Source organism: Canis lupus, chromosome 15 (assembly GCF_048164855.1).
Source record: "Canis lupus baileyi chromosome 15, mCanLup2.hap1, whole genome shotgun sequence".
Classification (NCBI taxonomy): domain Eukaryota; kingdom Metazoa; phylum Chordata; class Mammalia; order Carnivora; family Canidae; genus Canis; species Canis lupus.
Genome location: NC_132852.1, coordinates 35,082,516 through 35,096,007, shown reverse-complemented (window position 1 = coordinate 35,096,007; position 13,492 = coordinate 35,082,516). Strand labels below are relative to the sequence as shown.

General features: G+C 41.0%; 1 protein-coding gene across 21 annotated transcripts in view; it reads right to left on the bottom strand.

The window, feature by feature from the left end:
• Positions 1 to 584: 584 nt before the first annotated feature.
• TACC1 (transforming acidic coiled-coil containing protein 1) overlaps positions 585 to 13,492 on the bottom strand; it is a 120,195-nt gene continuing 107,287 nt past the window's right edge. For all 21 annotated transcript variants that reach the window (XM_072776502.1, XM_072776515.1, XM_072776516.1 and 18 more), the window contains 5 exons: positions 13,324 to 13,367; positions 11,138 to 11,298; positions 10,110 to 10,216; positions 6,539 to 6,659; positions 585 to 5,352 (listed from right to left, as the gene is read on the bottom strand). In XM_072776502.1, the coding sequence (XP_072632603.1) occupies positions 5,284 to 5,352; positions 6,539 to 6,659; positions 10,110 to 10,216; positions 11,138 to 11,298; positions 13,324 to 13,367 (502 nt within the window). In that variant the 3' untranslated portion in view covers positions 585 to 5,283. The remainder of the gene's footprint in view (positions 5,353 to 6,538; positions 6,660 to 10,109; positions 10,217 to 11,137; positions 11,299 to 13,323; positions 13,368 to 13,492) is intronic.

Sequence of the window (13,492 nt, the reverse complement as noted above, 5' to 3'; positions counted from 1 at the left end):
GACTCTCCTCACTGGGCCCCCCACCAAGTTGTGAAGTGGAGTCATAACGAGCCTTTTAATTGATCTTTTCCTGCAATAAAACTCACAAAGTCTCCTGCCCAGGCCCTTCTCACTTTAAGCACAGAGTTGGCCCAGCCTGGTTAACCTAGAAGAAACACAAAACGTGAACTATTTTCTCTGGGCTGTTCTATTTTCTCTGGACTGTTTGCACAGTCCTGGCTTATCCTGTGTCCATCGATGAGTCCGAGAGCTCAAGGGGACTTAGGTTCTCAGGACTTGAAAAGCGCCAGGGCAGACAAGCCGGCTCTAAGCAAAACCAAAAAGCATGCAATTAAAAACTCTGTTTGCACAGATGCGAAGGCATGGAAATTTATATGGCAAGGTCTGAATTCCAAAGTTTGTTTGTTTTAATTATGCACCCAACCAAATGCATAAAATTTCACAAAATGAGTGTAGTGAAAATGTCATCTGTTCTATTTTTAGACTGAAATATGGAGCTCTTAAAAGCAAGGCTGTCATAAATTTTCACACTTAGGGATAAGATGACTTCTAACCAGGGGGAAAAACATTCACACACCCAGATCTAACAGTGGTAAACAGTTTTTATTCAGGCAATGAAACATGGAAAAAATATATTAGTAATCATTATAATAATTTCATTTGTGTGAGTATAACTTTTACAAATATTTACCTGACATATAAAAGGGAAAGTACTGTGCATATAAAATTTATGTAGATGATTATTCCACACAACACAATCCTGACAGCAGTAGTCAACGCAGCTTCGCTCCTACAGAAGAGAGGCTCCTCACACATGTCACGGCACCCGAAGGGACACAGCGGAAGCAGATGTGCAGCTGATGTTTATTTGTTGGCACGTGAGTACAAATGGGTAGCTATTGGCAAATACACACTTGCTAACAGCAACACTGAAAGGTTTACTGCTACCTCTGAGGTTTAAAAGGAATGCTTGGACCCTGTCGCACTGGGTGACAAGGACCATGTAGAGGATGCGCGTGTGGTGGGTAACCTGCAGGCTGCCCTGTACCTGGACTGGGGGTGGCTTCGGAGTTCAAATTGGTATATGTCCACGTGGAAATTATTCACAGAACATCGGATAACAGTGTGACTAGGACATTCTTTGTGTATATTTCAGATACCACTAAAAGGCAGAGGGGGACAAGTGACACCTTCACAGCTCTACAGTGAAGAATGGGTACAGGGGAGGGTTTAAGCCACACCTCGGCTCTGTGCCCGGCCTCCTCCAAATGAGCTGAAGAGCAATAGGGACTTGCCCCAGGCCAGTGTCACACGCACCACTTCCTATTAGAACTATAACCAGAATATAGAGATATATGTAATAGCTGTAACCATATTATAGTTAATAAAGTCATTCCTTAGGAATCTTGTTTGTCCAAATCTAACTGCATGCTAAGAGGCACAGAAATGGGATTGCAATTTGGATGAAGAACTACGGAAAGTGCAATCTTTAGTCTCCAGGATGCTGGCTCTGGGCACGCGGGCATGGGTCTTCACTGGAAATGCTGCCTCTGACATCATCTTCCAGAGGAGACCCTTAGAGAGAAGCATCTACCGTATTGATTCCTTTACCTTCACTATGCGGGAGACTTGAGGTTTGAATGATACATGCTTTCCTAAAGCCACTGGAATCTGGAGGCTAGTCAAACCTTTTTTGGACAGAAGTCTCCTCAAAATGCTACTTTATTAAAATCTTTGAAGAAGATGACTTCTTAGACCTTTGGCTTGGCATTCTGGGATTCCCAGACTATAGTCTATTTTTTAATAAGCAAATAATAATCTGTTATCTTTTAAATTCTTTAGAATATATACATCTTTACTTTAAAATCCTTTGCCTGAATCATTTACTCTTTCAACAACTAGTTTCTCTCTTCCCCACCAGAGGATAAAGTAAGAAACTTGAGTCCCAGAGCAAGCTTGCAAGGTCACGAGACTACAAAAGGACAGTTATGAATGACTCAGGAGATGGCTACTGGTTGTAGTGCAGAACCAGAGGAAACAAACAGGGACCTTAGGAGCTTCTGCCCCACCGAAAAAGAGCGTCCTGAGTCATCCCCAAGCATGGCATACCAGGCTTACCGATGCCTGCTCTTTAAAACTGTATTCTGAGCTGTAGAGCCACTGCCGAGCCTTCTGTTACCTGACTTTATTTCAAAAGACTGCTTCACTTTGGCTGCTCGGTCAGCCCAGGAACGTTCGGGGCACTTGAAGCCCCCATTTATAAATAGCACTAATTCAGGGCTGTCTAATAAAGATCTAAGTCTCGGTGTGAGGGTTGCACAAAGTGTGGGACAGGAAGGAAGGGTAACTGGCTGGAGAAAACTCAGCTTGAGCTAACCTCCAGAATGAAACGCACATCTCCCCTTAGATTCCATATCATTCTGGAAGGCTGCCAGGTCCTCAGAGTTTTTCACCATCATGTGCTTCTGCACTTCCTAATTTGGGCTGGGTCTGAAGAAGCTAGAAACCACGTGAGAAAACTAGGCTTCTCAATATTTCCAGAACAGTTTTAAAGAACAAAAGGTTTGGGCAGGTCACTGGCTTCCAGGAGTTTCTCCAAATAAATCTCAGGAGGTCTGACTTTAACGCCCAGCCAACCAAGTGACAAACTGTTCAGCCTGTCTTATGCTGAATCTTCCCATTAAAATACTTGTAGATAAAGACTATCTATCTACACTTTGGCAAAGTAAAAAAACTTAAGAAATGGCTCTGGGTTCAGAGTCTCAGGCAGACCGATCACCTAATGCACCCAGACCTATCTTCTTTTCACCTCCCCTGCACGCTCTTATTAACAGGGCTTAGTATTGCCGACCTGTCATGGCTCTCCATGAAAAGCAGAATTCCAGGCTACATTCTTACTCTTTAGAATTTTGGAAGTTTTTTTTTTCCTTTTGCTTATTTTTAAAGAAAAACAAACATACATCTTTCTGCCCAGGATATTCTCTTGATTTGCCAGCTGAACAAGCTACATTTTTATTCTTGTTGGAGAATATCTGTCTGTTAAATGAGGAGGAAGCACATTCCCTCATAACGGCCATAGCTGAGAAGCCAGTGGTGAACACAAATTAACCAGGGCCCTTTCATGGTCCTTGTGCAGCAACCTCATTCACTGGGGTCTTCTTAGGGGGTCTCTTCCACCAGCGTGCTAGGAAAGGATTGTCGTCACCTTGGTTTTAACACACAGCTATTTTTTGTATATACCAAAGAAGCCTAAATGGAGGACTATGGATTTAGAATGGAGACCACTCTAAGCCTTTCATGCTTAATACAGATCGATATAAAACAAATAAACATGAATATCTCATTAAAACACAGCAGCAAAAAAGGTATAGCAACATTTCTTTCTGCAAAATGCAAAGTTAATTTCCCTAGTAGTGGAGGACCAAGAGAAATCAGTTCCACCAACTGGAGACACTTGTACTTCATTGATACTGTGACTGTAGCACAGCACTCACATTGAACCACACTGACTGCTTTCAAAGCCCAAATGATTGTCAAGTCACTTCTCCAACTACAGACCATTTCTATTGTTCTTTTTTGTACAAAATATTAAGACAGTAGGCTTTAAAATACAGCCTCAGCACCAATTACAATAAATACATATTGGTAAGACATGACTTCTAGCTTTAAAAGACACTAGGGACCTCCCTGGGGCTAAAGATTGCACCCATGTAAATAGTACACTGCTAAAGAAAAATGCATTTTTAAAGATCTACAGAGGTTCTCCACTAGGCACAATTCATTGCTGAAGTTGGATCATGCAAGTTTTACAAGAAAGGTACAAAAACGTACACGTACTGAATACAGTGCATGTCACCATGAAGACATTCAGGGTGTAAGATTAAGACAAAAGAGTGCGTTCAAACACTGCATGGATTTGGTTTTGCCTACCAAATGGAAGGGACTTCACTAGAATTACATGGAAAGTTTCCCTCTTGGGGTTAATAGCCTCATCACTTGGAGAGGAGCCTAAGGAATTTGGTATTGTGAATGTGGCTCTGCTCCCTGCACTCTCCTCCTCCAGGATTCAAACGCCCTTTGTTTAACACTATGCAGAATGTGCTGATTTTTGGGGTGGTTCACATGATTTTTATAGCTCGTTTTGTCAAAAAGTCTACTAAGTTTGAAAGGATTTTTTGCCTTAAGAAAAAAAAAAATCCAAAGAACAATGTATAACACTTGTAAAAAACAAAAAACAAAAAACACTGTTTCTCCACCTTATAATTGCTATCGGGGTTACAGTTACCTTTTAAATAAAGGAGACTGCCTAAACCTTTTACAAGTAGATTTTCTTTGCATATTTCAATTAGAAAGATGATGAAGGGTCAATATTGATTTTCTAGCAACAAATAGAAGCAGAGTAAACTGAACTGCTCTGGGACAGACTTGCCAAACCCTGGCTTTGAGGGAGCCCCATTAGCACTGCTCTTCATGCAGCCTGAGGCCTGACCCCAAAGGGCACACCTGTCAAGGCTTAGGAGTGTCCAAATACCAGGGCAACGAAACACTGTGGCAAAAAGTCTTCCCCTGACTCTACGGTCTTTGCACCTTCAATTCCCCAAATTCTGAGGTTGGCATCCAGAGCCACAACTCTATTTCAAAACAGGGTTTTACATTTATGGAAATATGCTCTTCTGTGGAGAAGCTCTTATTTGACTATGGTTCAGAGAAAAAACCCCCAGCAGCATATATAAACGTGTGTGTGTGTGTGTGTGTGTGTAGAAATGGGCACTCAGAGTCCCTCCTTGTTTAAAAACTAGAAGTAATAAGAGGCCAAGTTATTTTCCCTCTCAAATAAAACCATTAATGTTGAATGCTAGATTTAAAAGATGAAATAAATAGGTCACCAAAAAAGTTCAGACAGGTGGTAGACAGAAGATGATCCCAAATAGTAGCCACAAAATCCCAAATGCAAATTGCTTAGAAAAGAAAAGATGATTTTTACAAATAGACTAAAGATGGAGAACTCACAACCCCAAACTTGGCGGCCTGTCTGACCAAACCTGTCAGTGGACAGCTCTCAGACGTCACTCCTTCCCGGACTGTGCGATGCTCTAGGGCTCCTTCTAGGGCTGTGGTGTTGGCAGCAAAGCGGGACAGGCAGCAGTAGGCATGTGCTTTTTTAAAGTTTTTTTTTTTTTTTTTTTCTCTGCAAAGGGACAATTATTCCTGGATAAGGCAAGATAACTGTGGTTACAAGAAAAGCAGCCAGATGCAGACCTGCTGAGCTACCAGGGCGGAAACTCAGTCAGTTTTCCCCAGCTTCGCAATCAGCTCATCGCAGATTTTTGTTAGTTCCTCGATTTCTTGGTTCTGAAAGACAAATGGCATAGTGATGTAGGCCATTCTGCATCCTGAGATCCAGGCAGTGACAATTAAATAGTTCCAAGACTGGCTACACTCTGCCTCAAGATCCTAGCTCAATGGTTCAAAACTCTTCTATGTCAGGGCTCTTTAAAGAAAGGGAAACTTCTCCCCTGAAAAATGTTCATCTGTTCAAGTCATGCTCCAGTTGAGTCAGGGGATGAGGGTAACCACTGGTCCTATGCACCTTGTTCGTAAATTTTCTTATCATAGAAATTACCTGTGATGCTTGTTATCTGAGGCCCCACTCAGCCCCTTGGCCCCTTGATCTGTGATTCTGCAGTCTGAGTATCCTAGGGAATACTGCCTAGGGGTTAGCAAACCCCATGATAGTCACTCTTGCCCTAGCTGAATGGATGCAGTAAGAAAAACCACTAGAGGCACACAAAAAAAATGAAGTCCAAGAATCACTGAGTAGTGCAAAAGAGGGACCTGATTTTTATTTACCTACACCAGAATTTCTCAACCGTGGAACCACTTTGGGCTGCGTTAGTCTTTGTTATAGGGACTATCCTGTGCATTGTTAGATGTTCAGTAGCATTTCTGGCCTGTATCCATGAAATGCCAGTAGTATCTACCAGTTGTGACAACTAAATATACTTCCAGACATTGCCAATGTCCTTTGGAGGGTAAAGTTGCAATCAGGAGGCATGATGGCTTCATATATCACATAAAAAACAGGGGCACCTGAGTGGCTCAGTCAGTTAAACATCTGCCTTCGGCTCAGGTTGGGGTCCTGGGACTGAGCCCTGGCAGGCTTCCTGCTCATGGGGAGTCTGCTTCTCTCTCTTCTTCCCTCTGCCCCTCCTACTGTTTATTCTCTCTAATAAGTAAATAGAATTTAAAAAAAAGAAAAAAGAAAAAAAAAAGTAGCCTCAGAGCCTAAGTATCTGGTCCCCTAAACTTTACTTAATGCAATTTCCTCTGCATCCTGCCTGGGGATGTTTCCTATTCATATGTTTGGGAATTAAGGGGTTGCCTTGTTTGTGTTCACCTGAATCAATTCCCAGAGGAGCTGGATCAAAGTGTCTGGGTAAAAAAACAAGGCTTATCTCATCTGAATCCACTACAAGCTAGCCACTGCCAAGGAAGAAGACCAAGTGTCTCTCTGGTCACACCACACCCCTCTGGGTACCTTCTGCTGAAGGGCTCTCTCCAAGGACTCCACCTTCATCTGCTCCTTCCGGAGTCCAGCGTGCAGAGCTGCGCTCTCAGCCTTTGCTTTTGTTCGAACCTGAGCAATTTCTTCATTGGCTCTGTTCGTGGTGTTTTGTTTGCAGAATCAAGGGACGAGAAGCACATGGTTAGTCACCAGTCAGAGCTAAGGAGTCAAGATACTAACCGCTGACATTTGTGAAACAGACTAAAGGAAATGACATGATCACAGAAAAATCGGTGACCTGAATTGTTCAATTGAAATTTATAAATATTCAATTTGCACACAACTGCTAAGGAAATTTCCAAGGTAAAAACCAGTGGTAGAATTAACCTCATAGGCCATAGTGAGATTGAAATTTCTATGTCACTAGAAAATGGACTTACATGACAGTTTCTACAGCAATCTTAGATTTTTTTTTTTTAACCTAGGACAATAGCAGGCAGGGTCATCTGTGGGATTAACAGAGCTAAATAGTCAGGACACTCTCCACTGACATCTATGACACTAGAACTAAAAAGTGACTTTATTAACGAGATACAAAAGAAATTTTTAAAACTATACATGGCAATTGATAAATAGCCAATTAATTGATGAAAGGATGCTAAAAACCCATTAGTAGTCAAAGGTATGCAAATTTAAATAATAAACTTTTAAAATTTATCAGGTTGGCAAATATTAACCAGGATGATCTTATTCTATGATGGCCGAGATGCAAGGAAACAGACAGGATCACCTGCTGATGGGGAAATGAAAACTGGCACTGTCTGTGGAAGGGGATATGGCTGTAACTATTATGATTTAAAATGCATACATCTCTCCGATGTTTATAGCAGCAATGTCCACAATAGCCAAACTGTGGAAGGAGCCTTGGTGTCCATCGAAAGATGAATGGATAAAGAAGATGTGGTTTATGTATACAATGGAATATTACTCAGCCATCAGAAATGACAAATACCCACTATTTGCTTCAACGTGCATGGGACTGGAGGGTATTATGCTGAGTGAAATAACTCAAACGGAGAAGGACAAACCTTATATGGTCTCATTCATTTGGGGAATATAAAAAATAGTGAAAGGGAATAAAGGGGAAAGGAGAAAAAATGAGTGGGAAATATCAGAAAGGGAGACAGAACATGAGAGACTCCTAACTCTGGGAAACGAACAAGGGGTGGTGGAAAGGGAGGTGGGTGGGGGTTGGGGGTGACTGGGTGACGGGGCACTTGATGGGATGAGCACTGGGTGTTATACTATATGTTGGCAAATTGAACTCCAATTTAAAAAAAATATGTAAAAATAAATAAATAAATAAAAATGCATATATCTTCTGATCCAGCAAGTCCCCTGAAGTAACATATCCTCAGCAATATTCCCACTTTTCACAACTGTGTGCACAAGGATGTCCACTGCAGCATTGTTTACAACAGAAAAAAGTATGAAACTATCTAAATGGAATAATATATAATAAAGGAATGGAATAGTCCTACAACCTAATAAAAATAACTAGACTGAGCAACCATTTGCTTCGACATGGAAAATGGCCATGATGATATACTACTAAATGAAAAAGGAAATTTGTATTTTATGACTCTGAAATTATGCAAAAAAAAAAAAAAAGTCTGAAGCCATTCTGGGTAGTATCTGTAAAGGCACAAAGAAAAATCTGGAAGGATTCACAATAAACCTTTGATAGCAGTACCTCTGGGAGTGAGAATGAGAGAAGGGAACTTGAAATGTTTTACAAATATGGAGATAGCAAAATGTACAAGTAGGTATTACTTTTTAGTTAAAAAAATAAAGTTGGAAGCATTCTTCAGACCATTCCTCAGGATAAATTCCAAATGTGCTGGATTTAAGAGTTAATTAAAAAAAAAAAAAAAAAAAAAAAAGCCAAAAAAGTACCAGAAGGAAAACATGGGAGAACATTTTAAATTCAGCCCAGAGAAGAGTTTTGTTACCACAACAGCAAATACTGAGTAAAAAAAAAATGACTGTGGGATGCCTGGGTGGCTTAGCGGTTGAGCGTCTGCCTTTGGCTCAGGGCGTGATCCTGGGGTCCTGGGATTGAGTCCCACATTGGGCTTCCTGCGAGGAGCCTGCTTCTCCCTTTGCCTGTGTGTTTCTGTCTCTCTCTGTGACTCTCATGAATAAATAAATAAAATCTTTAAATAAAAAAATTTCACTATATAAAAATTCTTATATATGAAAAAACTCTAGAAACCAAAAGATAAACTAGAAAAATAACTCACAACTCATATCACAAAGGGGCTAGCACATAAATATGATAATATATTTTTATATATAATATATAAACTGACAATAGAAAACCAGGCAAAGAATACAGTGATTCATGGTAAAGCAAGTATGCCTATAGACAGTTGCTAAAATATGTTCAATTTTACTAGTAAGATAAACACAATCAAAACTACTTTGAATAAAAATGTTCTATTAGGTTTATCAAAAAAGAAAACGCTCAGCATTTGAGCGTCTGCCTTAGGCTCAGGCATGATCCTGGAGTCCTGGGATCAAGTCCCACATCGGGCTCCCTGCATGGAGCCTGCTGCTCCCTCTGCCTGTGTCTCTGCCTCTTTCCCTCTCTCTGTCTCTCATGAATAAATAAATAAAATCTTTAAAAAAAAGAAAAGAAAAGAAAAGAAAAGAAAAGAAAAGAAAAGAAAAGAAAAGAGAAAACCCAAAAAAAAAAAAAAAAAGAAAACCCTAACTAAAGTGAAATACCACCTTTATCTATTGTTTTTGTAGAAAACTAAAAATTTGATCTGTTGGCCAAGCTGTAGGGAGAAAAGAAGCTCTCATACTTCATGTAGGGATACACTGATAAACGTTGAAGGAGGGCAATTTGACAATATTTATCATAATTACAAATTCATATTATTCTTTGGCTGAGCACAATTCCTTTTCCTGCATACAGATAACTCACATGCACACCAAATGATAACCATCCAGGGCTCCTTACTGCAGCCCTGTTTGTAGTGGGTGATAAATAACCTGAGTGTCCCATAGGAGAGGTGACTAGTTAAATTACACAGCTAAATGAGAAAAGTTAGGTATGCTGTCATCTGCATGACAAAGGGAGAGTCTCACATTAAAAAAAACCGGGAATCACGTGGTATGATAGAGGTGTTGGTTAAGGCCATTGCTGTGTGATATATAAATACAGCAAATCAACAGGTTGTACCTTAAACTTGCACAATGTTATGTGTTAATTATATCTCCATAAAGCTGGGGAAGGGGGAGAAGGGGAAAGAGTAATCTGTAAGGACTGGAGGAACCAATGGCCAATTACGGGGGGGTGGGGGGGTGAGGAAGGTGGCGGGGGGGGGGGGGGGGGGCGCGGAATGGAAGGGGGGGAGAGATGTATCTTTTTCTTCTTTTTAATGTTTGAACCATGTGAAGATTCTACCTATTCAAAATTTAAATAATAAACACCCCCCCCCCTGGAGTTGCCAAACAAGGTTGAAGGTTTTTTGGCCTTTTTCAATCTTCCCACCACATCAAGGACTGTGAAATAGATCCTATGGCGAGCTCTCACTTGTCTAGTTTTTCTTCTGCATGTATCTTCAGAGCCTGGTATCGCTGTTCCTCTTGTTTAACTCTGGCTAAGTAATCCTGAGCACATTTTTTCAAGGCTTCTTCATTCTGTTCCAAAGTGACAATTTAAAAATAAAAGAAACTGGTCATTTTTCTTCTATTAGTGACAAACGGTGTACCAGAGTTTTCATTTTTTTTTCATTTTTTTAAATGAGAAAACCTAATTAATTCAGATGCCTTTAAGTTATACTCCATGATAATTCAAAACAGGCACAAATAATTCTTACTGAAGAAATTCTAGATAATTTCTTCATGTATAAATTTTCAAAACACAGTAAGGTTCAGTTATACCAATACACCCACAGTTTAGGGAGGCTATGATTCAAAAGTCAATGGCAGGGGTGCCTGGCTGGCTCAGTCGGTAGAGCGTGACTCTTGACCTTAGGGTTGTGAGTTCAAGTCTCACGTTGGGTGTAAAGAATACTTAAAAAAGAAATCTTAAGAAAAAAAATTCAAAAGTAAATGGCAATCTGGGTCTCATTTTAGGTAAATTGGCCATTCTCATTTTTATTTTACTATGAAAAAAAGAGAATGTTCACACTATAAATGTGTCCTACTGATGGTGTGCAACTAAGGTGAACCAATATGCCCACTTATATCTAAATTTGAAACACTAATGTAGCCTGAATTTTTCAGTGCTAAATGTTTCCTTTACTATTATTAAGTTAAATTGGTGAATTATCAAAACAATTTCTAGAATTCTCCTAAGGTCTGAGGGTTTCACACCTCTTATGCTCCATGCCACACGCTGGCTGTGGCCTGACCCAGGAGGGCAATGACCAAGACACACCACCTGGTGGGCCAGATGCCTGAACAACTGCAGAAAGAGAAAAAGGTAAAGAAAACCGAGGCCAGTGGTATCTCAGTTCCAACCCCCTATTTTAGGAGGGCACCCATACCTCTGGCATATATGTTTAAAGATCCATTACCAAGAAAATACACTACCAAGGAGAGAAAAGGACATGCTACCTTCTTGAACCCTTCCAGAACGCCTTTCAGGTTCTCATATCTCCTGAAGAGATCAGAAAGGGACCTTTCCACAGAATTAAGGTCAGCCAGGGCCTGCTCCTTCTCCATGGTCAGTTGTTGGAAGCTTTTCTGAGAGGTCATACTTGTCCTCTGTTCATCTTCTGTGAACCACAACAAAAAGTAATGGCGTATTCATAAAGCAGATGGTTATCAGCTGCCCTCTGTGAGCTAACCTGTATTCTTGGTGGAGTGGACCCAGCAGTGCACATAACAAAGTTCCTCCTAAGAATTTACGTTAGTGGGGGATCCAGATGGAGACAAGTGATGGGGAAAAACCCAAGCAGACCAAGAAGGGCAGGCTTCCTTTTTTACATAGAGTGGTCTCTCTGAGAGAAAAGATTTGAAGAGGGATGTAAAGGAGCTGAGGGCAGTAGCCATGCAGCTACCCAGGAGGAGAACGCTCCAGCAGAGGAACAGCTTTGGCAAGGGCCCTACACTGGTAAGGCATGAGGTGATGTGGACTGCAGAAAGCATGATTTCAGCACTTTAATAGAGAGACACTTAGGCAGTCAGTCCTGATGATATTGGTTACAGTTATTTCTAAATTCAATGCAGGAGAACCAACTCCTATCGTTTCATAAAAGGTACCAGTGCACCTGATACAGGGAAAAGTACACTCACAGCACAGTAAGGACACTGCACCCAGGGGATACTAATGATATGCTGAGGCCATCAACACTCTGGGTGTCAGGTGGAAGGCTTATCACAGAATTCAAGCCTTTGCTAGCCTCTAAAATGAACCTAACTACAGCTGATCCTTATTATCTGCAGACTGTGTATTTGTGAATTCATCTACTTGCTAACATTTATTTGTAAACCCAAAATCAATACTGTGGTGCATTCCCAACTGTCCGCCAAGTGGCAAAAAATGTGAGTCACTTGATATGCACATTTTCCAGCTAAGGTTGAACAGGGCAACACTCTGCCTTCTTGTAGTATCGTGATTTCTGCATTTTTGTGCTTTCTGTTGATGATTTTGCTGTTTAAAATGGTCTAAGTAGGGATCCCTGGGTGGCCCAGCGGTTTGGCGCCTGCCTTTGGCCCAGGGCGCGATCCTGGAGACCCGGGATTGAATCCCACGTCGGGCTCCCGGTGCATGGAGCCTGCTTCTCCCTCTGCCTGTGTCTCTGCCTCTCTCTCTATCTCTCTCTCTGTGTGTGTGTGACTGTCATAAATAAATAAAAAAAAATTTATAAATAAATAAATAAATAAATAAATAAATAAATAAAATGGTCTAAGTATAGTGCTGAGTACTGCTAGTACTTCCAAGTCTGAGAAGGCTGTGATGGGCCTTATGGTGAAAATGCCTTCATCAGATAATCTTCATTCGGGCATCAACTTTGGCACTGGGGGCCATGAGCTCGATGTTAATGAATCAACATTACATAGGATGTCTTTAAACAAAAACATACATAAGACAAGGTTATGTAAAAAAAAAAAAAAAAAAAGACAAGGTTATGTATTGACAAATATGTGACCAGAGGCCTGCAGGCCTGTCACTCTGTATTTCCCCTAAAGCAATGGCTCAGTAGCATTTCCATCTGTGGCTAATTCAGTGTTTGTGGCAACTTTGTAGAACAGAGCCACTGCAAACAGTGAGAATCAACTGGATCTAAGTGATGGACAAATGGAAGCCTGTATTCTGATTTGAAAATCATCTATGGAACCAGGGCACCTGGGTGGCTCAGTTGGTTAAGCGTCTGCCTTGGGCTCAGGTCATGATCCCAAGGTCCTGGATAAGCCCCACGTTGGGTTCCCTGCTCATCGAGGAGCCTGCTTATCTCTCTCCTTCTTCCCCTCCCCACGTTCATGCGTGCTCCATCTTTCCCTGTATCAAATAAATAAATAAAGCCTTTTTTTTTTTTAAATCATCTATGGAACCTATGGTTCACACCAGAGGAAAAAAAAAGTCCAGGGGCGCCTGGGTGGCTCCACTGGCTAAGCATCTGCCTCTTGGTTTCAGCTCAGGTCATGATCTCAAGGTTGTGAGATAAAGCCCCAAACTGGACTCCCTGCTCAGCTCAGAGCCTGCTTGAAATTCTTTCTCTCCCTTTGCCCCTCCCCTTGCTCGTTTGCTCTCTTTCTCTCAAATAAGCAAATAAAATCTTTTAAAAAATTGTCCTTACCAATCATTTGGGCAATGGTCTTTTCATATTCAGCCACAATTTTCCTTTAAAAAAATATATATATATATATTATTGGAAGAGAATTTTCCACGGAAGTTGGAGAAATGCTGCCCCAAACAATTAAACACATTAACAAAAGAACATCTGAGTGTGGTATATAATGTCTGAT